At 41.6% G+C, this 25,886-nt stretch overlaps 1 protein-coding gene and 1 non-coding gene across 2 annotated transcripts; both read left to right on the top strand.

Moving 5' to 3' along the window:
• The first annotated feature begins 7,210 nt into the window (after positions 1 to 7,210).
• On the top strand, positions 7,211 to 7,283 carry trnat-ugu. The gene has a single exon. It is a non-coding gene; the product is annotated as a tRNA-Thr (tRNA).
• Positions 7,284 to 9,051: 1,768 nt separating this feature from the next.
• Positions 9,052 to 25,042, top strand: LOC112228390 (protein O-linked-mannose beta-1,4-N-acetylglucosaminyltransferase 2). The gene is made up of 2 exons (XM_024393670.2): positions 9,052 to 9,355; positions 20,454 to 25,042. The coding sequence occupies exon 2, from the start codon at positions 20,528 to 20,530 to the stop codon at positions 22,301 to 22,303; it is 1,776 nt and encodes a 591-aa protein (XP_024249438.2). The 5' UTR covers positions 9,052 to 9,355; positions 20,454 to 20,527; the 3' UTR covers positions 22,304 to 25,042.
• The last annotated feature ends 844 nt before the right edge of the window (positions 25,043 to 25,886 follow it).

Here is a 25,886-nt window from a genome sequence, read left to right as displayed (position 1 = left end):
TTTTTGTTTGTTTATTTGCGTTGTTTGTAACTTATTTTTTTACTTATTTTGTACATAATGTTGTCACTATCGTGTCTTATGACCGAAAATAACTTCTGGACATCAGGACAGAGATTACTCACCACGGACTTTTATTCCATAACGAGTCTGACGAGCCCGACGCGAATGATATACTGCTTTCTCAGGGACAGGCCTGAGAAAGCCAGGACAACAACCTTTCCTTCAATTTGATCAAGACAAAGGAGATGAATGTGAACTCCAGGAAAAAGAGGACCAAGCACGCCCCCATTCTCATCGACGGAGCTGCAGTGGAGCAGGTTGAGAGCTTCAAGTTCCTTCGTGTCCACATCACCAACAAACTAACATGGTTCAAACACAACAAGAAAGTTGTGAAGATAGCACGACCAAACCTATTCCCCCTCAGGAGACTGAAAAGATTTAGCATGGGTCCTCAGATCCTCAAAAGCTGCACCATCGAGAGCATCCTGATTGGTTGCATGACTGCCTGGTTGCATGACAGAGGGTAGTGCGAACAGCCCGGTACATCACTGGGGCCAAGCTTCCTGCAATCCAGGACCTCTATACCAAGCGGTGTCAGAGGAAGGCCCTAAAAATGGTCAAAGACTCCAGCCACCCTAGTCATAGACTGTTCTCTCTGCTACCGCAAGGCAAGCGGTACCGGACCGCCAAGTCTAGGTCCAAGAGGCTTCTAAACAGCTTCTACCCCCAAGCCATAAGACTCCTGAACATCTAACCAAATGGCTACCCAGACTATTTGCATTGCCCCCCCCCCCTCTTTTACACCGCTGCTACTCTCTGTTGTTATCATCTATGCATAGTCACTTTAATAACTCTACCTACATGTACATATTACCTCAACTAACCGGTGCCCCCACACATTGACTCTGTACCGGTACCCCCCTGTATATAGTCTCGCTATTGTTATTTTATTATTATTATTATTTTTTTTTATGTACCCCTTTTTTCTCCCCAATTTCGTGGTATCCAATTGTTTTAGTAGCTACTATCTTGTCTCATCGCTACAACTCCCGTACGGGCTCGGGAGAGACGAAGGTTGAAAGTCATGCATCCTCCGATACACAACCCAACCAAACCTGTTGTATTTGGCATATGTGACTAATATAATGTGATTTGATTTGTAGAGCTCTCCGCCATTGGACTCTGGAGCAGTGGAAATGCGTTCTCTGGAATGATGAACCACACTTCACCATCTGGCAGTGACCAATGACATTCTAGACGATTCTGTTCCAACTTTGTGGCAACAGTTTGGGGAAGGCCCTTTCCTGTTTCAGCATGACATTGCCCTCATGCACAAAGTGATCCATACAGAAATGGTTTGTCGAGGTCGGTGTGGAAGAACTTGACTGGCCTGCACAGAGCCCTGACCTCAACCCCATTAGACAACTTTGGGATGAATTGGAACTCCGGCTGAGGGCCTAATCGCCCAACATCAGTGCTCTTGTAGCTGAATAGAAGCAGGTCAGCGCAGCAATGTTCCAACATCTAGTGGAAAGCCTTTGCAGAAGAGTGGAGGCTGTTATAGCAGCAAACAGAGGACCAACTCCATATTAATGCCCATAATTTTGTAATGAGATGTTCCATGAGTTGGTGTCCACACACTTTTGGTAATGTAGTGTATATACGCAGGCCAGGATAGGGTTTAGAATGGAATAAACAACTGTAGATAAATGTGCCCAGTTTGTTGCTTTCTCTGATAGTAAACATTCGCTGATCATGCATTTTTCAGATTTACAAAGTCAACACATTCTACAATATTTTCCATCTATGTTGAAAATTGGTTCACATGATGACATCAATATTTCAGGTATGATCCTTCAACGTTGACGTCAGTCTCTGAGTGGTTGGAATACCGTTGTTTTTGCACGTTGCCTCTCTGGAAATGGCAGATAGAATTTTCTATGGCGCACTGATATTAGAAATATGCCTCTAGAACACCTACTCAAAAACTGGAGTAACAACCGCCACATTTTATTTTGTGTGTAGGCCTAGTGTGTACATGGATATTTGCATAATGTATGCATACAGAGCAGGCTCTATTTCTTTCAACCATCTCCAGGTGTATGTAGACAATTTGCGGTGATGGGGTGCCTCCAGTGTTGACTGGCGTTGAACTATTCTGATGGTAGCGCATTTGGGATATTGTAATCTATTGAGAAATACGAGTTAGCAGCTACCAGAATCACACCTTGAAAGTTTTATGGTTGCTTGCGAAAGGTAAGCTTGAGTTGCTCTGGTTTTATAAAAGGCCTAATGTCATAGCTACTGCTGTTGAAAAAGTCAAAGTTAACTACGTAATGGCCATGCATTCACATCAGACAGCCGAAGTATCTACATTAGAGATATCGATATTCATCGTAGACATCTCTAACGCGCAGATACTGGGGCACCTTCAGACTAGCTATACACGTTCCGCTACACTTTGGTGTGAGTAGTTAGCTATAACTTGTTGCTTACCACATGTAATTACCACCATTTTATTCAGTGCTGCTGTCATTTAAAGTGCAACCTATTTATATAAAAACTGTTTCGCTCCCCTCCATTTTGGAGTCTGTCAGTTTGTCTACTTTGAACTTTGTCTTCTAAAATATAGATTCGTCTGGGATTGTTGTATTTGACCATGTTTTGTCATATATCCAAAATTGTAGAAATGTGTTGTCAAACGTGTGAAATTAATAAAAATGTCCATCTGTTGTCAACAGACTTGCCTTTCTGGCTAGGTGGTTCATAGGCTCGGTGGAACAGCGTTTATCAGTCCTCTGCGCACCCCCAAGTCTTATTTGCTGTGGATGGAGCCCCATCTGGCGGACAACATGAGTACTGCACAAGCGGACGTGAAAGAAGACTGTTAAAAAAATCAAAGAGTGTAGCACAAATGTCTTTAGTTCATAACCCTCTTGTTGGTAAGAGTTTCTGCTGTTTACAAATGTGAAAGAGTTCAAGACACACAAACTAAGCCTGACCTGTCATAGCTCTATGTAAAAGCTGCCTCTAGATAAAGATTTAAGATAAGTTTAGTTTCTACTAGCCTAGCAAATAGTGTTATGGGGGAAGGGAGGGGGGTATAAAAGCCCAGCACGGCCCGCTACTCTACATAACCCCCAGCCTGCTCTCCGGCTCGGTAAAAGGCAAATGTTAGAATCTTTTAGATAGTACCTCCAAAAGTGCTGTGTGTGTATAGCGGCAGTTGACTTGTGTTTTAAGTAATTGTGAGTATCAGGGTGTTTCCAGAGATTAACTGTCAATGAGACTGCTACTCTGGTCCTATAACTAGGGTCTGTAAAAATGGACTATTTGTGCTTGGAATGATAGAGAAGATTAGGATGACATGCATAACCCAGAAGCGTTTCCAACTTTCTCCCAGGAGGGGGCAGATTTTTTTTTTTTCATACCTAAAACATTGTGTTTTCTGCATGCAGTGTGTTGTGGAGAAAGCAGGCACTCCTGTGGATGTTTGGTACCCTCTAGTGGTCATGTTGGGTAAGTGCAATAGGACAGCTGAACTAAACCCAGACCAATTTAGACAGTAAATCACTGATACCCAGACTAACACCATATAATTGCAAGCAGGCCATGAGTTAATACATTTGTGACTCCCATCGGCTCTAACGTGTACCAGATCGAGTCCCCGATACACTCCTCTCCTTGGGTGGAGATAAAATGCAAGGGCATTCTCCAGGCAATTCGAGAGATATTTCCCCAGTCATGCCACCGGACATAGTGGGTTCCCTGGCTGCTCAAACATGAATCCTCTCTTGGACTCACTGCCCCTCTCCCTTGGGTCCAGACAATTCTTTGTGGCCTCGTTATATGTGAGAGTGGTGTATCTGAGAGAATGCGTTGTTATAATATTGTTTTCCAGTAGCCTAATTACGAGTGCAACTTAGAAATAACACAAACAGGCTATGAACAACATACCTTAGACCGTTCTCGTCTGTTTTTACGAGGAATGAGTTGGGCTTTAGTTGTCTGTTCCCCTCTTTTCCTATTCGACCAATATGTAACTGGAGGTCGAGCAACACTTTCTGGACCAGACCCCTTGGTGTACCGGGATTCAGAGCCTGGGAGTTTTGGAGCTGGGCCATGTCCTTGTCAGTGATGGGAGGGTGGCTGTTTGTGATATTTTCCTTGCCTTAGCTGTTTGATGTTGGCCATAAATGCATGAATCGTGGTGGTAAATTTAGTGTCCTTCATAAGGCACCAGCTGTGACCGATGGGTGGGTCATTTAGAAACTGGTAGTGCCAGATAGCTACTTATGCTGTACTGCTCCCCCTTCCCGTTTCCTAAATTTCCATAAAACTGTCAGAGAAACGAATTAAACTTCCTTAGTGACAGTTTAAGTCAACTTTTTTTTTCTCTGTTAGCCAGCCCTCGAAGCAATGCACAGCCCAGTTTGTATTCTTAACTGTTTTTATTCGTTGCGGCTTTTCTCTCAATGCAGTATCCCCCAAATCTGCGTGCCTGGGTATTATTGCCATCTGTTTTTCCCAATCATCTATAGTCATGCCGCCAGAAGACCAAAAGAAATGTTCCACTCATCCATTTTTGTTTTTGCAACAAAGTATTGATTTAGCCAGCCGACTGAAAAATATTTTGTATGTTGCCACTCAACATACTGAAAACCAGCTCAATTTGCTGACTGTCTCGTTTGGACACATTCACTTTATATGGGACGGTGGAGACGGTGAGAACTTTTCTCAACTAGCCTACCTGGTTAAATAAAGGAAAATAAATAAAAAGATCAATTCAATATTGGAAAGGTCGGAGAGACAGACTGGTTTATACAAATCTCTGCTGTTGAGAACTAAATGCTAGTCTAAAAGAAATGGGAGATAATGTCTAGATGCTTTTTGTAGTGGAGATTAAGTTTATACAGTGCCTTGCGAAAGTATTCGGCCCCCTTGAACTTTGCGACCTTTTGCCACATTTCAGGCTTCAAACATAAAGATATAAAACTGTATTTTTTTGTGAAGAATCAACAACAAGTGGGACACAATCATGAAGTGGAACGACATTTATTGGATATTTCAAACTTTTTAACAAATCAAAAACTGAAAAATTGGGCGTGCAAAATTATTCAGCCCCTTTACTTTCAGTGCAGCAAACTCTCTCCAGAAGTTCAGTGAGGATCTCTGAATGATCCAATGTTGACCTAAATGACTAATGATGATAAATACAATCCACTTGTGTGTAATCAAGTCTCCGTATAAATGCACCTGCACTGTGATAGTCTCAGAGGTCCGTTAAAAGCGCAGAGAGCATCATGAAGAACAAGGAACACACCAGGCAGGTCCGAGATACTGTTGTGAAGACGTTTAAAGCCGGATTTGGATACAAAAAGATTTCCCAAGCTTTAAACATCCCAAGGAGCACTGTGCAAGTGATAATATTGAAATGGAAGGAGTATCAGACCACTGCAAATCTACCAAGACCTGGCCGTCCCTCTAAACTTTCAGCTCATACAAGGAGAAGACTGATCAGAGATGCAGCCAAGAGGCACATGATCACTCTGGATGAACTGCAGAGATCTACAGCTGAGGTGGGAGACTCTGTCCATATGACAACAATCAGTCGTATATTGCACAAATCTGGCCTTTATGGAAGAGTGGCAAGAAGAAAGCCATTTCTTAAAGATACCCATAAAAAGTGTTGTTTAAAGTTTGTCACAAGCCACCTGGGAGACACACCAAACATGTGGAAGAAGGTGCTCTGGTCAGATGAAACCAAAATTGAACTTTTTGGCAACAATGCAAAACGTTATGTTTGGCGTAAAAGCAACACAGCTCATCACCCTGAACACACCATCCCCACTGTCAAACATGGTGGTGGCAGCATCATGGTTTGGGCCTGCTTTTCTTCAGCAGGGACAGGGAAGATGGTTAAAATTGATGGGAAGATGGATGGAGCCAAATACAGGACCATTCTGGAAGAAAACCTGATGGAGTCTGCAAAAGACCCTGAGACTGGGACAGAGATTTGTCTTCCAACAAGACAATGATCCAAAACATAAAGCAAAATCTACAATGGAATGGTTCAAAAATAAACATATCCATGTGTTAGAATGGCCAAGTCAAAGTCCAGACCTGAATCCAATTGAGAATCTGTGGAAAGAACTGAAAACTGCTGTTCACAAATGCTCTCCATCCAACCTCACTGAGCTCGAGCTGTTTTGCAAGGAGGAATGGGAAAACATTTCAGTCTCTCGATGTGCAAAACTGATAGAGACATACCCCAAGCGACTTACAGCTGTAATCGCAGCAAAAGGTGGCGCTACAAAGTATTAACTTAAGGGGGCTGAATAATTTTGCACGCCCAATTTTTCCGTTTTTGATTTGTTAAAAAAGTTTGAAATATCCAATAAATGTCGTTCCACTTCATGATTGTGTCCCACTTGTTGTTGATTCTTCACAAAAGAATACAGTTTTATATCTTTATGTTTGAAGCCTGAAATGTGGCAAAAGGTCGCAAAGTTCAAGGGGGCCGAATACTTTCGCAAGGCACTGTACATTGACGCTTCCCCTATGGACCCCCCCATCTCAACTTACATTTAACCTGCCCCCACCCAATGGACATTTATCATGTTACAGTTGTAAATATGTAATTATTAATTATGTTGCTATTGTTTCATTCACTTCCCTTTGACTTGCACTGTAAGAACTTAAGATATTCACTATACCCTGCATTTATATCTGCAACCCTGCTCATGTGACTAATAAACTCTCTGTGGCTCTGCTAGTACTCGCCACTAGAGTGCAGCAACAGACGATAATATGCAGTGATCATCTGTAGGCGGAGATGTTCTGTCAATGGTAATACATTTTATGGTCTGTTGCTGCTCTCTAGTGGCAAGTAGTGGCAGTGCCACAGATGAGGTGAGTGCATTTTATTGCACAGGTCCAATTGGCATGTAAGAATGTGTATTATGTTTCTCTGGTCTAAATCTGATGTAGATCATGATGTAATGGAAAGACTGAAAACCAGCAGACACTCAAGCCTAGAGTAGTTGACTTTGCTTCATATGCTAACAGCCTGTTTAGCTGGTTGGGCCAGACTGCACTAACAGCTGAGTGTGGTAGAGTGAGTGGCATGAGGTGTGGCCTTCTGTCTGTGAATTGGCAAGATCTGTTGTGATATGTAAATTACCTGTTGTCTCAAGGTGTGAGTAGGTAAGGCTCCATAGCTCAGTGGTTAGAGCACTGGTCTTGTAAACCAGGGGTCGTGAGTTCAATTCTCGCTGGGGCCTTGACTAAAGGGTCTCATTTTTTAATCCAGGTCAGTACAATCCCGATTTGTGTTAAATTCTGCTCATGTATACATACCTTGTGAAGAATTATGTTGTTGTAGTAGTTTGTCTCGTGTCAACAGAACAGCCAGCACAGAAATTAAGTTTCTATCAGGTTACCATTTAACATTATCAATGCAAGCTATCACAGACACCCAGAAAAACATTTAGACTTATTGTTAAAAAAATGTATAGCGAGTTACTGGGTTTTATGGCTTCAGTCATGGCTCAATGGTTAGTGCACTGGTCTTGTAAACCAGGGGTAGTGAGTTCAGAACATGCTGGTGGGGCCTTCCATGAAGGTTCATATGTTTTGGCCTGGCTGACATGTGCTCTGGCAGCACTACATTGCCTAACATGCAGCCTTGTCTACACATTGCATTGGAGCAAAACAATGTGCGTATTAACCATAAATAACATACAACTGTTAATTTGCTTCTCAATGATCATTCAACGCCGCAAGATTTGAAGGACAGACAGCACATCATTGAAATTCGCAAGAGTAGCCTACTGTTCCACCTGTGGGCAGATGACAAACAGATATTTTATTAATATCTTCAATGCCTGGATTGGGAGCCGGGGTGGGGCGTGTGTGGAGCTTTGTCCCCAGGGGGAAGGGCCTCGCTTGAGAGACCAATGCAATCAATGTTGACATATGAGATGAATGTGTGAAATCTGTGGATGTCGTTGTATTTGATCATGTCACCACTACAGATTTGTTTTGTTTCTGCATTTTATTTTCATTGATCTTTTTCTGGCAGAGATCAATGTATATGGCAGTAGGAAAGCAGTCCTACTTGAGCATTTGTTTCACTCTCCTTGTCAGTACGTCCAACCGACCTCACAACCGCAGACCACGCCAGCCCAGGACCTCCACATCCGGCATCTTCACCTGTGGGATCGACCAGCCACCCGCACAGCTGATGAAAATGTGGGTTTGCAGTACCAAATCATTTCTACACAAACTGTCAGAAACAGTCTTAGGGAAGCTTATCTGACTGCTCATCATCCTCACCAGGGTCTTAACCTGACTGCAGTTTGGCGTCGTAACTGACTTCAGTGGGCAAATGCTCACCTTTGATGGCCACTGGCACGCTGGTATCTGTGACCAACAGATACATATCTTTATTCCCAGTCATGTGAAATCCATAGATTAGGTCCAAATTAATTTATTTCAATTGATTTCCTTATATGAACTAAAACTCAGTAACATTTTTGAAATTGTTACATGTTGCATTTTATATTTTTTTGGTGTGTGTGTCAGTATAAACGCAGCCACTCTGTTTTATTTAGAGATTGAGCATGATTAATGCAAATGTAATGTCCCCTAACCCCCTGTCAGTAGGGTGCAAACTGTGATTAATGAAATGCCAAAGGAAATATGGAGCTGTGAGGAGAGCATAGCAATGCAGTATGTTGAAATGTTTTCTTATATAAACATTCTCTATGCAATTTGTGATATGTGTATATAGCTTGTCCTGAAAAACAAAGTAGTTCGCACATGAGTGAATTGTAACTAGTGGTCTATGCAAGATAAACATAATACTAGAGAAAATTATACATTTTACATACTTTGGTCTCCATAAAATATACAATCAAATCGTTGTGCAAATTCCTGAACCTCGCATTATGTGGAATTATATATATATATTAAACATTTTATGTCCTCTTACATTGTAATTATGGTCACACCAAGGAGTGTGGAGAAAGCGCCGATAACATCTCGCGAGTTTTGGATTATGGGATTTGACTTTGCAGTGGGTGGAGACAGGATAGCAAGTATAATCGAAATCGCCTTTTTGACAGCTAACGTAAAAAAATACTGTTTAACTTAAACTTGATGAATGAATGCGTTGATATTTCGTACTGTTGCACCTACATCGAGGCATATCGTTAAGGAGGTTCATTCTATCACGTCAATCCTCTGGAACGTTTCTGCGGAGAGTATGCTCTAGAGCTTGTAATGCTGCCTTAGCTGAAACGTTTCAGCTACAGTGAAGAAGATACCTTTTCAGTTTAATCGAAACTCCCCGGTAAGAATAATAAAAAACGTTTTATAATCGGTGCATGTCATGGTTTCAATGTGATGTTTGAAAACTTAGTTTCAAGACAAAGTTTCGAATTCAAAAGCACTGCGGCCATTGGCAAATTGTCTTGACGCTACTGTATCAATGTATTCTGCTCATGGCATGACACATTATTTTAACGCAAGAATGTAACGTTAGCGGTTTGCTTGGACAAATTAGGCTATGGCTTCAAATATGAACAGGACCTGTTTCTAAGCAGCCCATGGAGTCTTCATGAATATCAGTCAAGCTTAGTCCTACAAAGGCTATAGGTGTTTAATCATAACTATGGTAATCTGAACCCTGACATTGTTATCAATCGCGATTCTTCATTAACACAGTTTTGTCTAGGCCTTAACAAGACGGAAGTAAACACGTTTGTTCTGTGTGTTCAACTCAATTCTGCATGACAAAAGGGTAACTGCTAACACAGTTTGGTCAGGTAGTATTGTCTGGTCTGGGATTGATTCATCCTGGAATAGATTTAGCTACACCAGGGTAATCACAAACCCAAGTAATTAATCCCTTACATTTTCAAGAATTTCCTAAATCGCATACAGACAAATCCATGTTGACTGAGGATGACGTTTATGAAAATCCCACCAACTAAAGTTGAAAACCAGCATTCTTGAGGTTTTCATATTTCGTTTTTGAATCGACCTTTTTTTAATACATTTTTTACAAGATTTTATTTGATGTCTTATAAACAATACAGCACATACAAACGACTACATCCTACAAACATCACCCCTGTCCAGACCTACTTGAATCCCGTGTTTGATTACACATTAAGTTAATAGTTTCACAAATAGGCCTAGCCAACACTATGAATGATTCATTTTTTTAAAGTAGGCTATCATGACTTCTTCTGCAATATGGACCTCTCTCACCTGTTGCTCTTGGTCTCAGGTGAGTGGGTGCAGCTATAGCCTACATATCATGAAAACAGCCAACCTGTCCTAAATATGAATGCCTAATTTTCATTGCCTCGGTACTTCTGTTAGGAAGGTAATTTATAGTGAATGGGAGCTCAGCTGGCAGCCTGTAGTTGAGGTAGATGAAGTGGAAATCTGGGGGAGTTGATGAGAGAAGTGTGTGTGTATCTGAATATTAGGAATGTAGCCTAATTCGTTGGTGTATTATTGACAATACACAGTTTCTGCTTTTTAGGATATCTGTGTAATGCACACTTCCTTTTAGGCCTATATATGAGATACCTATTCTATTTTTCTATGTCATAGTATTGTATTTCATTTTCTGGCCTTTTAGGAGGCTGTCATGTGGCTGAATTATAATGTGCTATGCTGCAATGTTTCCAGAGGATGTTCTGTCCTCTCTTCTGTCTGACATTTCTCCTGAACCTGCAGAATGGATGCGTCGGCCAGCATTTCTCATGGGCCCCCCTGGGGCAACAATGACTGGAAACAAACCAAGTACTGTCAACTTTAAGGAAAATAATCTAGGCTATTAAGGGGTTTATAAGTAATTTTCTTTTAGAATTCAAGGGGTGCATTTTAAATGATTGGAAACCTTACAGGCTACGGTGACTTTAACTGCATCTGGGTTTTTGTGACAGTGGCAGGCTGACAGTGTGTCCCCAGCAGAGCGGAAGAGAGGGAGAGTATGGTACAGCTGCTAATGTTGTGCGTTGGTCTGTAGCTCTAGCTAACATGAGCGCTAGGAGGCTTGATCCAACCTGACATGCCACAATTGGGCCAGGAATAAAAATGACAAAAGGGGACGCCTCAAATGAGCCTGGAGGACACAGGCAATAAACTAGCTGAGAAGAGCGGTCTATTAAGTGGTTCTTTGTGAGAACGGAGAGGTGAGCAAGTTGTCCTTCAAAAGGATGAGGATGCAGAGCAGGGAGGGAATCTCCAAGGTGATCCTGAAGGGACAAGCCAGCGACAGGCAGAAATGCCAGAGTAAGATACTAACAGCGCTGTTTACCTATCGTGAAGCGGGAGCCTTATTAAAATGCATTAGAATCTCCAGGCTGCTGCTTCTCCCATCCCCATCATCAGGGTGCTTATCATCTCCAAGGCAAACGGCAATACAAAACACTAGGGAGCTGTGCAAGGCCTGTCAGCCAAGTCCTGATAGAGAGACCTGGCACGCTCCGCCTCAGCTCAGTCGCTACTGCTGTGATGTCATCAGAGAGAGGCTTAACAACATTCTCCTTGGTTACTGCTGCTACTGCTCACCCTTTTGTAACCAAACGCATATAGGAGCAGTTTGGAAACACTACTGTCTCCTGCTCCCATCACTACAAATGTCAGAGGTTTGATCATGTATAGATAAGAGATTAGTGACTGTAAAAAGGATATGGTCATTTCCATCTAAAATAACCCATGTGAAGTTCAAAGGAGTATGGCAAATCCTTTTTTATTAATTAAGGGATATATACTTTTTTTTTTTTTTTAATTTTTAAACAATTTTCCATCTTAAAATGTAGGAGTAAGCAAAGATGGAAAAGGGGTATTTTTTTGGAAAACCTCTACCAGAAATAGTCTAAAGGTATTAGATATATATATATATATATATATATAATATATATATATATATATATATATATATATATATATATATATATATATATATATATATATATATATATATATATATATATATATATATATATATATATATAACACTCATATTGAAGGAAACACCCCTTGCCAACAAATATCAACACTTTATATTTAGTTTTGGATACATTTTTCTGCCTTTAAGTTTCAGAAAAATTGCCTTGTGCCTTGAAATTCTGTTATCAAAAACCCACATCTTTAAGATATTTTCTCATTTCTCTCCCTCATTAGGAGGGGAGGATAATGGAAGTTCACAAGTAACAAATAAAGGTAGATTTATTAAGTAGTCAGTGATTTTTTTTTTACTGATATCAATTTGGTTTATGAATTATTGTGATTATAACTTGATTGGTAATGGAATATTTAAAAAATCGCTAATGGAATTTCTGCAGTTGAATTGGCAGTTGAATTGGCTACAACAAAGTAAAGAATACTGAACTATACTCTAGTGGGCACACTAGAGTTAGGTACACTATAGTACTGTACTTTATGGTACTCTACTTGACTACTGTACTTTGCTGTACTCGAATGCTCTCTGCTGTGCTGTACTCTACTCTACTGAGCTCTACTGTGGAATTGCCCAGATGCTGAATTGTCTTTACTATTTCAAAGACCATTTCAGCTTCCCTGAAACGAGGGCTATTTTTCAATTGTCTTTCCTTGATTCCTCACGTCCTCTCTCTTTGCCTCCTCGACATGCATTGGAGAAGAAGATTAGACCAAGGAATCTCGGATCTTCTGTACATTGTGAGGAGGCAAAGAGAGAGGATCTGAGTAATCAAGGAAAGACAATTGAAAAATAGCCCTTGTTTCAGGGAAGCTGAAAAGGTCTTTGAAATAGTAAAGACAATTCAGCATCTGGGCAATTCCACAGTAGAGCTTGGGATTGGGATTACTAGGTCACCCAGGGACATCTATAAAGACAGAACTACTCCAGGCTTTGTGCTTTTTGTCTTCTCAGAGAGACAAAAGCAGAAAGCTGTTTTTACTGTAAAAGCATAGAGCGAAGTCAGGTGAAACCTCAGGCTAGAAATGTGTTGTCCAGTCTGGCTGGTTTAACAGTTGTTCTACGCACGGCATATTTACTTACTGTATCGCCTGCCTGCTGCCTTCGAAGGGAATATTTACTTTTCTTAATGCCTGTTTCATTATTTATAAGCAGCATTCAGTATAACAAAGATTTTGGGACTATTAGGGGAAAGCAGATGTGGGTGAGTTGGTTGACTGAGAAGCGTGGTGGGTGGGTGGGAGCTCTAGGGAGACTGAATACTGATGAAGTGGAGCTGGAGCGGTAACATTAAGCCAGACAAATATCATTTAAATGTGAATCATTCCCAGTTGTAGCCCGAGTTCATGCATGCATGTGATTATGATGGGAACTATGCTGACCTTTCTCCAATTGGATCATTTTACTCTTAATGTAACATTTACTTCCTCACAGAAAATGTCAAGCAAAAAGCGCTCTGTTTACTCTTCATTCAGAGTGTGTTATTCCCCGCAGCAACAGAAGTTAAGCTATGTAAGGACATCAGTTTTCAAACAACCCAGGCTGTCAATGTCTATTTTATGCCTAATAATTAGTTCTGTAGATGTGTAGTTCTATAGTTTACATATTATAAAAATGTTTTTAAATGATTTAGTCCAGGGGTTTTCAAACTTTTCTTGCCCAGGCACCCCCAGCCAGGCAAACCAGGGACCTTCATCGTATGTTAGCAGAAAAAAATCAAATCATGTCTTATCAGGTGAATGACAATGGCAAGTAGAAGTAATCAACATTTTAAAGTGAAGAGATTTTTGTAGACAGTTATTGTTTTGACATCCCCAAAGTTCATTGGGAGAGGAAATGTAAACTAACAGTCTATTGGCGGCATAGAGATTTTTGCTGTTATAAAACATTTTCTGCAATTCTACACATTTTTCAATTGAGCTGAGACAATTTTGCAGTTTTAAAGCTAATTTCCTGAATTTCTATGCATTTTGCAATGGCTAATGCTGTGTTCCTCTGCAAAAAAATCAATGGACATGTGCCCAGAATGCCCAGTTTCTCTTCTCCTTGACTATAGCTTTTTTTTTTGTTAGTTCTCAAAGATGGTATTATAAAAATTAAAGTGTGTGTGTGTGTATGTAATGTATGTATGTATACTTTCTTTTTTACAATACATACAGACATATATACACTCGCACACATTTGAAGTCGGAAGTTTACATACACTTAGGTTGGAGTCATTAAAACTCGTTTTTCAACCACGCCACAAATTTCTTGTTATCAAACTATAGTTTTGGCAGGTCGGTCAGAAATGTACATACACTAAGTTGACTGTGCCGTTAAACAGCTTGAAAAATTCCAGAAAATTATGTCATGGCTTTAGAAGCTTCTGATAGGCTAATTGACATAATTTGAGTCAATTAGAGGTGTACATGGATGTGGATGTATTTCAAGGCCTACCTTCAAACTTAGTGCCTCTTTGCTTGACATCATAGGAAAATCAAAAGAAGTCAGCCAAGAACTCAGAATTATTTTTGTAGACCTCCACAAGTCTGGTTCATCCTTGGGAGCAATTTCCAAATGCCTGAAGGTACCACATTTATCTGTACAAACAATAGTACACAAGTATAAACACCAAGGGACCACGCAGCTGTCATACTGCTCAGGAAGGAGACGCGTTCTGTCTCCTAGAGATGAACGTACTTTGGTATGCGGAAAGTGCAAATCCATCCCAGAACAACAGCAAAGGACCTTGTGAAGATGCTGGAGGAAACAGGCTCCAGCAGGTTTCATCAGCGTATCACCCACCACGACTGTGCATTTTGAAAACCTATATACTGTTCAAGTTGGAAGTTTACATAGACTTAGGTTGGAGTCATTGGAGTCATTCTGTACGCTTTCTTGAATTTGGTCTGAGATTAGGAGCACACTCTTAAAGGGAGTGCTCCTAATCTCAGTTTGTTACCTGTATAAAAGACACCTGTCCACAGAAGCAATCGATCAATCAGATTCCAAACTCTCCACCATGGCTAAGACCAAAGAGCTCTCCAAGGATGTCAGGGACAAGATTGTAGACCTACACAAAGCTGGAATGGGCTACAAGACCATTGCCAAGCAGCTTGGTGAGAAGGTGACAACAGTTGGTGTGATTATTCGCAAATGGAAGAAACACAAACGAACGGTCAATCTCCCTCTGCCTGGGGCTCCATGCAAGATCTCACCTGAGTGGAGTTGCAATGATCATGAGAACGGTGAGGAATCAGCCCAGAACTACACGGGAGGATCTTGTCAATGATCTCAAGGCAGCTGGGACTATAGTCACCAAGAAAACAATTGGTAACACACTACGCCGTGAAGGACTGAAATCCTGCAGTGCCCGCGAGGTCCCTGCTCAAGAAAGCACATATACATGCCCATCTGAAGTTTGCCAATGAACATCTGAATGATTCAGAATACAACTGGGTGAAAGTGTTGTGGTCTGATGAGGCCAAAATGGAGCTCTTTGGCATCAACTCAACTCACTGTGTTTGGAGGAGGAGGAATGCTGCCTATGATCCCAAGAACACCATCCCCATCGTCAAACATGGAGGTGGAAACATTATGCTTTGGTTGTTTTTCTGCTAAGGGGACAGGACAACTTCACCGCATCAAAGGGGTGATGGACGGGGCCAGGTACCGTCAAATCTTGGGTGAGAACCTCCTTCCCTCAGCCAGGGCATTGAAAATGGGTCGTGGATGGGTATTCCAGCATGACAATGACCCAAAACACACGGCCAAGGCAACAAAGGAGTGGCTCAAGAAGAAGCACATTAAGGTCCTGGAGTGGCCTAACTAGTCTCCAGACCTTAATCCCATAGAAAATCTGTGGAGGGAGCTGAATGTTTGAGTTGCCAAACGTCAGCCTCGAAACCTTAATGACTTGGAGAAGATCTGCAAAGAGGAGTGGGACAAAATCCCTCCTGAGATGTGTGCAAACCTGGTGGCCAACTACAAGAAACGTCTGACCTCTGATTGCCAACAAGGGTTTTGCCACCAAGTACTAAGTCATGTTTTGCAGAGGGGTCAAATACTTATTTCCCTCATTAAAATGCAAATCAAAAATTTTGACATGCGTTTTTCTGGATTTTTTTGTTGTTATTCTGTCTCTCACTGTTCAAATAAACCTACCATTTAAAATTATAGACTGATCATTTTGTCAGTGGGCAAATGTAAAAAATCAGCAGGGGATCATACTTCTTTCCCTCACTGTAGCCTACTTTGTCTGTTTCACAAAAAACACTACATAGAAAATGTATTTCGCCACATATGATGGACTTCAAGGCCGTCTCTTAGTAGTGTGTGTACCGCAATATTATCTGGAGCACCAAAATGTAGGTTAATTGAAGTCATTGTGCCTGAATGGTTATGACAGTGAACGGTTGCAACAAATCTTATCTAGAATATCTTTCTAGTTCTGTGTTCCTAGTAACAGGATGGCTAAGTATTTTTTTAAAACTTGTCCTGTCATTTCTGCGTGCTGGTTACGGTGCCAGAGTCTTTTTTTAGAAAGTCCAGATTTATTGTCAAACTGTGCGAGACTTTCCATTACGCTATGTAATCATTAATAATCCACTTCTTAAATTGAGTGTTCTGTTTTTCCTGAGTGCTAGCATGTCCCAATACATCCTACCATCCTTTTCTATACATCTGTATAATTCAGAATTGGAATAAAATATTACACAACAGGATATTTAATATGGAAAGCATCATGGGGTGCCTCTTTAGGGAGAACCCTGGGGAGTGGAGCGGTGGAGTTTGGATCCACATTTTCGCTCACAAAAACTTTTGATCTCCAGCCGAAACCTCAGTGGGTCAGTGCAGTGTTAGCTGAAGATGATGCCATGGAATTGCCTGCTAATTTATCACAGAGGCAGGCTGACGTTTGGAAAAACCTTCAGTACTTGGCACAGTGGAATTGCAGTGGGCCCTGCACGCATCCCTGTGGGCTGCCTGTGTGCATTGAGGAGGATTAACGCTCACCATTGCCCTTGTCCTCATGGATTGGAGGGCAATGCTGCTTTAGGTCTTCATGCTGTGACATTTAAGCAGCAAAAAAATGCATTGAGCACTATTAGCCCATTTCTCGTCCTTTGAATGTGAATGAGTAAAATGAAGTGGTATTGTCTGAATATCATACCAACTTAAACGCATGTAGGAATTGGTTAAATGGGTAGGCTAAAAGGGAAAGCCGAGGGGTTTGTGCTATCTGCCTATACAGGTACATTTGACATCTTAGAAGTAATTTCTGGACCTAAATCCCATGTAGGGGGCTTGGTCAAACTTCAGAGGAACCCTGTAGGTAATTTCTTTTTCAAATGGCACCCTATTCCCTTTGTTGTGCACTACTTCTGATCAGGTCAATCACTTCAAATGTAGTGCAGTTCACATATGATATTCTGAGTACCAGTACATCTGCATTGCTATCATATTGTATCTATAGATGGAAGCCCTTATCTCCATCTATAGATACAATAAGACTTTTCCCACCTGAATTAGTATCATGCTCTTTTGCTTAACTAAATCTCAAATCATAATGAAAAAAAGTTAAAAAGCTCTTGGGTAACTGATCTTTTTCCTATAACTTAGCTACAACTGCAGGGTATTACCACAAGTACTGAGCCTACTACTACCACTGACATATTGTAGCCTATGTATTTGGATGTCAAAATAGCCTGAGGACTTTTTTTTTGCCTGCCTCTATTGCAGCATATGAGAGCAGATATGGAAAGAGAATGAGAGCAGCAAGAGAGAGAGTGAAAGAGAGTGCAGGGAGGGAGAGATGGAGCCATCATGTCTTTGTTCAGTCTGGCTTCTTCCTCCAGGGCCCTTGGGTTGGCTGGCTGCTAGAGGAGAGAGAGTCCGGGGCTTTAGGAGAGTGTAAGGCTGGCTGTGTCCAATGGGCCCTGGTCAAAAGTATTGCACTAAATAGGAAATAGGGTGCCATTTGGGACTGAGACCGAGTCAGGCCAGAGATACTGGAGTTCTTTATGAGCTCAGTCTGGAGAGAAGAGAGAGACAGGAAGACCATGGGGGGATGGCTGCTCTCTGGGGATGCTAGTGGCAAAGGAGGATTCTCCAGGAGTTTTTAGGATGGAGTGATTTTACAGAGGAAAATTTTAAGAAATCAGAGGTGCATGTGTGTCTGTCCAAATGTGTGTTAGAAGTGGCAATGCCCGTTCATTATGTTTCCATGATATCTGCTCTATGAATCTTGTGCTCCATGTCTGCTGCTCAAAGCATTAGAGACATTGAGGTAGGGTTAAACTGGAATTATTTGACTCAACATGGGATTGAAGGATAGATGGGCTTGGCTGCAAAATAGACTTGGGTGGTATCCAGATTGTCCTACCTTTAAACAGACCCTGTGCCATCCTGGGATATTCGGGTATTACCGGCGCCACACACAAGGGGCGCTATTTTCAACCCCCACTGAGCCTCTGTAATACCAAGATTAGCAATGCTAACATGTACATGGAAAATACCATAGTGATTGCTAGTTAAATGCAAACGAACGCATGCAAACATTTTTACAGTCTCTGATAAACTGTTTGCAGGACAGATCACAGCTCATAAAGTTTATAAAAGTAACAAAACATTCTACTCACAGTTTGCTGCACACACAAAACTAATATTAGACAGCAAGGTAGTTCTAAAAACCATATCTAGATTGTTTTCAAGTTTATGGGCGATTTATCTTGATTTTTGAAAATTTTTCTCTGAATAAGCTTTGTTGCACAAATAAAGGTCAATACACTGGATTTCAAACAGGAATAATCTAATGAATTCAGGGATTATAAATATAAGCCTTTGACCCACTAATGATTTAATTATTTTATCAAAATAGTTTAACCTGCTTTTTTTGCAATAATCACTGATCTGGCTTTCAAAGCTTCATATGAAAATCCATTTTTGTTATAAATTTAACCAGAATCATGTTTTCTACTCATTGCACATTTATAAAACATAGACTAGATGGCTAGCACTTAAGTCTGTGACTAAAATGCTAAAAGTTGACTGCAGGTATTTACTTTAAAAAGATTTGGTATTGAAAAACCATCCCGTGGCTATTACCAAATACTCTGGAATACGGCATATACAGTATACCTACCAAGCCTACTGCAGACCGTCTGGCTCCAGGGAGAGGAAGGGAGTGTATTTAGTGTCTACAGCCCAAAGTTGAAGGTTAGGGAGAGTGTCCGTAGATTCTGATGAATATTATAGATGCCAATGACTACGCTAACTCTCTTGACTCTTCTTTTTGAGTATTGCTAAATTATCATGGTGATATAAAGCATATTTTAAATGAATTGTTTAAGTCTCAATGTTATTTACTCAACTTTTTTATACTGGAATAATTATATTATTTTAATCTCAGACGCTATTATGGAAAGTGATATTTATAGTATTCCAGGCAGAGGCTAGCCTATTGAAACATTTGTTCTTGTAGCAGTCAACCTTTAGATGACTACTTTCCCACATAGTCTGGAAGCAGCTGCTTGGGATCTGAATTAGTGGCGGCATCCCAAATGGCACTGTATTCCCAAGATAGGGCTGCAGTAAAAAGTAGTGCATTATGGGTCCTGGAGTGATCAAAAGCAGTGCACTATATAGGGAATAGCATTTGGGACGCAGATAGCCTGTCTCACCACATGACTCACTTGTTCTCTCAATATGCAGGTTAGTGTAGTTTTAAGAGGAACTTTTCTTTTCCCCTTTCTCACAATGTCATTCATCAAGACATAACCAGGAGGGGAATGTGATTTGAGGTTCTAGGAATGCCTGTGCTTATCCACCAAGGTAAACAAAGGATACGTCCCAACTGGCACCCTTTTCCCTAGCCTATACAGTGCACTACTTTTGATCAGAGCCATATGGGTCCTGGCCAAAAGTAGTGCATTTAAAAGGAATACTTTGAGATTTTGGCAATGAGTCCCTTTATCTACTTCCTCAGAGTCCGACGACCTTGTGGATACCATTTGTATGTCTCTGCGTCCAGTATGAAGGAAGTTAGAGGTATTGCGAGCCAATGTTAAGTAGCGTTGTTAGCTATTTCCATAGACTTCTAGTCATTGCTTTAACTGTAGTTAGCAATTGAGCTAAAGCTAGTGAGAAACTACCTTCCAACTGCATGCAGAGACATGAAAATGGTATCCACGAGTTCATTTGACTCTAGGGAAGTAGATAAAGGGCTTCATTGCCAAAATCCAGGAGTATCCCTTTATTTGGGACGCAGACAGACTTCTCCAAGGGAAGGGACTTTGATCCCTAAAATTGTTCTACTGGTATGTAGACCTTCATCATGCACTGAAAATAATAGGCTTACACTTTGATATTATTTCTATGATTACTAAGTCTGAAATATAGTATGTTCAGTTGGAAACATGATATCAGTAATATGCAAAAAATTCTCTCTCTCCCCCCACCCCCTCTCTCTCACTCTCTCCCTCTCCAGGTGTATCGGCACCTGGCTAGCGGGAGGCGGAGCATGCATGTGAGATCAGAGATCATATTGGACGTGGAGCTGTGATGCGTGCGGCGAGCTGCAGGATGAACGTGGCGGCCATTCTGAATGGCCTGCTGGTGTCGGTGGTGGCAGCACTGCTCTGGAAGTACGTGAGGCTAAGTGAGCACGCTGCAGTACTGGAGGAGGAGCTGCAGCTGACCCGCCAGTCCCAGGAGCTGTCCCAGGCCCGGATAGACTACCACGCCGCTCTGCTCGCCCTCCAGGAGCATGGCACCCGTATGGTCTGCACCGGCAAGATGCACACTGACCGCATCTGCCGCTTCGACTACCTGTGCTACTGCACCGAGGCTGAAGAGTTTGTCTTCTTCCACAGCAACTCCTCCTTCATGTTGCCCAACCTGGGGCCCCGGCGCTTCCAGCCGGCCCTGCTGGACCTGTCCTCTGTGGAGGATCACAACACCCAGTACTTCAACTTCCTGGAGCTGCCCGCAGCTGCCCTCAAGTTCATGCCCAAGCCTGTGTTCGTCCCTGACGTCACCCTCATCCTCAACCGGTTCAATCCGGATAACCTGATGCACGTGTTCCACGATGACCTACTGCCCATCTTCTACACCATGCGGCAGTACTCGGACCTGGACGATGAGGCCCGCCTGGTCTTCATGGAGGGCTGGGGTGAGGGCGCACACTTTGACCTCTACCGCCTGCTGAGCAGCAAGCAGCCACTTCTCAAAGAGCAGCTGAGGAACTTTGGCAAACTTATGTGCTTTACTAAGTCCTACGTGGGCTTGTCCAAGATGACCACATGGTACCAGTACGGCTTTGTCCAGCCACAGGGCCCCAAAGCCAACATCCTGGTCTCTGGGAACGAGATCCGGCAGTTTGCCTCATCGCTGATGGAGAAGCTCAATATCACCACGAGAGGAGGAGAGGAGAGTGCAGCGGAGGAAAAGGATGAGTACTTCGTAGTGTTCAGTCGCTCCATCAACAGACTCATCCTGAACGAAGCGGAGCTGATCCTGGCGTTAGTGCAGGAGTTCCAGATGAGAGTGGTGACTGTGTCTCTGGAGGAGCAGAACTTCCCCAGAATCGTCAAGGTCATCAGCGGGGCCTCCATATTGGTCAGCATGCACGGGGCCCAGCTGGTCTCCTCTCTCTTCCTCCCCCGGGGGGCCGTCGTTGTGGAGCTCTTCCCCTATGCGGTCAACCCAGAGCAGTACACCCCTTACAAAACCCTGGCCTCTCTACCAGGCATGGACCTGCAGTATGTGGCCTGGAGGAACATGGTGGAGGAGAACTCTGTGGCCTACCCAGAGAGGCCCTGGGAGCAGGGAGGTATAGCCCACCTGGATAAGGAAGAGCAGGATCACATCCTGACCAGTAAGGAAGTACCCAGACACCTGTGCTGCCGCAACCCTGAGTGGCTCTATCGTATTTACCAGGACACCATAGTGGACATCCCTTCTTTACTAGAGGCTCTCAGAGCGATCGTGAAAACCAGGCCCAACCTGAAGAAGGCCAAGCCTGCCAGCACGGTCCACCCGGGCCGGGTCAGAGAGCCCCAGTGCCAGACATCGGTCCAGGCCACCAATGAGGCCAAGCTGACTGTGTCCTGGCAAATCCCCTGGAACCTGAAGTACCTGAAGGTCAGGGAAGTGAAGTACGAAGTGTGGATCCAGGAGCAAGGAGAGAACACGTACATGCCTTATATTCTCCCCCACCAGAACTATACCTTCTCTGAAAACATCAAACCCTTTACGACGTACCTGGTGTGGGTCCGCTGCATCTTTAACAAAAACCTCCTGGGGCCTTTTGCCGATGTACTCATGTGCAGGACATAATTTGTGTTGATCTATACAGTTACAAGTTTGTGACTGCTTGTTCCAGATGATCAGATATTGGGGTTGTGGATTACTGAAGGTGATACTAGATAAGTTCAGCCAGTAGTTTTGAAAGTAGCGCTCACGAGCCAAAATGGGTCCCAGAAAATTGTGCACAATTGTATACGATGTCATTCATTTTGTATGTTAAGTTACGTCCTGCACAATAAATGTATATTTCCTACAATTCGTATGATATGTTACGAATTTGTAAGTGCTTAAGATCCCGTTCAATCTCATTAATATGAAAATCTGTGATTGAGGATAGTCTCCGATTTGAGGATAGTTGATATGATGTGATCTGTATCTAGGATGAGAGACAACCATGTCCTCAGACAGAGAGTGAAATGCAATGGAAGTTCAATGGCATTTAGCATGGGACGCAGGAACACGAGTCACGATTTAAGGATGCATCATCTGTACCAATAGCAGAAAGTACTATACAACGGATCTTTTTGAGATATAGGAATTTCTTTAATATACTTATTTATGAGCAAAAATATTTTTTATTCGTCTTAAAACACTGAACCTATCTATATCTGTACTTATTTGAGTATGTAATGTAGGTTTTCAGCAAAGCTCAGATTTGATTGGTTTGTGATTTGTTATCTGAGAAATCACAACTTTGTGGCTTAGCCTACCCTCCTGCACAAAGTTGTAGCTTTGTCATGTTGCCTTTCTAATTGTCAATTGACATAATTGTTTGCAGAATGTTTCCAAAACCTTAAAGGGATACTGTAAGATTCTGGCAATTTTCTACTTACCCAGAGTCCGATGAACTCGTGGGCACGCTATTTATGCCTCTGCGTGCAGTATGAAGGAAGATAGGATTGCAAAACTACTTCTAACTAGCATTAGCATAATGACTGGAAATCTATGGGTATCTGCTAGCTGGGTATCTGCTTCAGGCCTGGACAATTCCAGTCCTCGGGAGGCCTAATTGGTGTGACACTTTTCCCCCCCGTCCCTAGCAAACACACCTGATTTTAAACTAATTCAATTTTTAACTGAAGTTCATGATTATTTTGATTATTGGAGTCAGGTGTGTTAGCTGGGGCAAAAGTGTGACACCAATCAGGACCCAGAGGACTGGACTTGCCCAGGCCTGCTAGCTGCAAATACCTATACACTTCCAGTCATTACACTAAATCCAGTTAGCAATTATGCTAGCACTAGTTAGCAACTTCCTTCAAACTGCAATCAGAAACATATAAGAAGGGTGTCCATTTTTTCATTTGACCCTGGGGAAGTAGATAAAGGTCCTCATTGCCAAAATCCCGAAGTATCCCTTTAAGAGAAACCAAAATGAATTTGAAAATGTGGTTACAAGTCTACAGTACCATTAAGTATGTGTTATTAGTTGTAATTGAATTATCTTGTGCTTCATTGAGGCTTTAATATTTGCCAGTTATCTTTTTGAACTATTGTGACCCATGGATAGTAAATTCTTCCTCTTCTAGATTATTTGAGATATTAATTCAAGGCAGATAAAAACTTTCAAAGAGTGTGTCCAGGAAAATGTTTGCAGTTTTCTAAAGATGCGGACTAAAACATGCATTATTCCTTCAAATAGTAGCAGTATTTTACGAACATTGTTCCTCTAAATGAAAATAAAGAGAATATATTATGTATTGATGTGAAAGGTTCTGTTGCTATGCGGTGCAGTTGCTAGATATGCGGGGGTTAGTTCTATTTCTTTCAGAAAAACTGGAGCTTCTTTATTCAGTGTCTTTGTCATTGTGTGTCAAAAGATAAATACAAAAAGGTTCATGTCACTTCAGTGTGCCCATTACAGCAATTCTGAGTTCAATTGTCCTATTATTATTTTTTATTCTGTCTACACAGTTGCAGAAAATGATCAGAATTCCTTACTTACTATTAATCGGTACAATTTCTGATTGTGATCTTAGAAAATTTGTGCAGGTTATATGCATGCATAAACTTGTGAAATAATTAGCCTGTGATGCTTTGGTAATGACTACTATGCCCTGAATCAAACTGGAGTAATAACCCATTCTATGGCTCATCAATGCTGCTAACCATGCGTGATTCAGTGTCTTTATCCCAAATGGCACCCTCTTCCCTTTTATACTGTACTACTTTTGACCAAGAACTATAAAGGTCACCAGAGCCTAAAAGTAGTGCTCTATAGGGAATAGGGTCCATTTTGGGACTCAGCCCAAGTCTATATGATGGTGTGCAATGCTGCCTGTTACATTTCATTGCCTTGTGGTGTGCAAAACTAAAGTAATGGCTAGCTTCCCAGTATGTGCCAAGCCCTCAGAGTACGAGTGCTGATGTAAGATCAGCTGCAGATCTCGTGTCCTGCTAAGCGTATATACATTGCCTTCAGAACGTATTAACACCCTTTGACTTTTTCAACATTTTGCTGTTACAAAGTGGGATTAAAATGGTTGGAAAAAAACGTCCAATTAAATCCATCTACAAATAATCTAATGTCAAAGTGGAAGAAAAATGACACTAATACAGTATATCTTTATAAGTATTCAACCCACTTAGTCAATACATGTTTCTCTGGGCAAGTGTCTAACAGCTTTTCACACCTGAATTGTGCAACATTTGCCCCTTATTCTTTTCACAATACTTCAAGTTCTGTCATTGTTTATTGATCATTGCTAGACAACTGTATTTGGGTCTTGCCATAGATTTTCAAGCAGATTTAAGTCAAAACTGTAACTCAGCCACTCAGGAACATTCAGTGTCTTCTTGGTAAACAACCAGTGTAGATTTGACCTTGTGTTTTAGGTTATTGTCCTTCTGAACTGTAAATTAATCTCCCAGTATCTAGTGGAAAGCAGACTGAACCAGGTTTTACTCTAGGATTTTGCCTGTGCTTAGCTCCATTTCATTTCTATTTTAACCTGAAAAACTCCCCAGTCTTTAGCGATTACAAGCGTGCCCATAACATTATGCAGCCATTTCTATGCTTGAAAAGAATGGAGAGTGGTACTCAGTAATGTGTTGTATTGGGTTTGCCCCAAATATAACACTTTGTATTTAGGACAAAAAGTGATTCCTTTGCCACATTTGTTTTCAGTATTACTTTACTGCCTTGTTGCAAACATAATGCATGTTTTGGAATATTTGAATTCTGTACAGGCTTCCTTAGTTTCACTCTGTCAATTAGGTTAGTATTGTGGAGTAACTACAAAGTTGTTGATCCATCCTCAGTTTTCACCTTTCACAGCTGCTCAAAGGGATATTTAATGTCTGTTTATTTTAAATATTTTTTTAAAACTTATTTAGGCTTGCCATAACAAAGGGGTTGAATAGTTATTGACTCAAGACATTTGAGCTTTTCATTTTTAATTATACTGAACAAAAATATAAATGCAACAATGAACAATTTTACTGACTTACAGTTATGAGGAAATGAGTCCATTTAAATTCATTAGGCCCTAATCTGTGGATTTCACATGACTGGGCAGGGGCGCAGGGCCTGGGAGAGCATACACCCACCCACTTGGGAGCCAGGCCCACCCACTGGGTTTAATCAGCTTCTTGATATGCTACACCTGTCAGG

This window comes from Oncorhynchus tshawytscha, linkage group LG03 (genome assembly GCF_018296145.1).
Source record: "Oncorhynchus tshawytscha isolate Ot180627B linkage group LG03, Otsh_v2.0, whole genome shotgun sequence".
Lineage (NCBI taxonomy): Eukaryota > Metazoa > Chordata > Actinopteri > Salmoniformes > Salmonidae > Oncorhynchus > Oncorhynchus tshawytscha.
Note: the sequence above shows the minus strand (reverse complement) of the source record. Positions and strands in the feature narration are given on the sequence as shown.

Bases quoted from the DNA above. Each gene is read 5' to 3' on its own strand.
- LOC112228390 (XM_024393670.2), top strand. From the start codon at position 20,528: ATGCGTGCGGCGAGCTGCAGGATGAACGTGGCGGCCATTCTGAATGGC.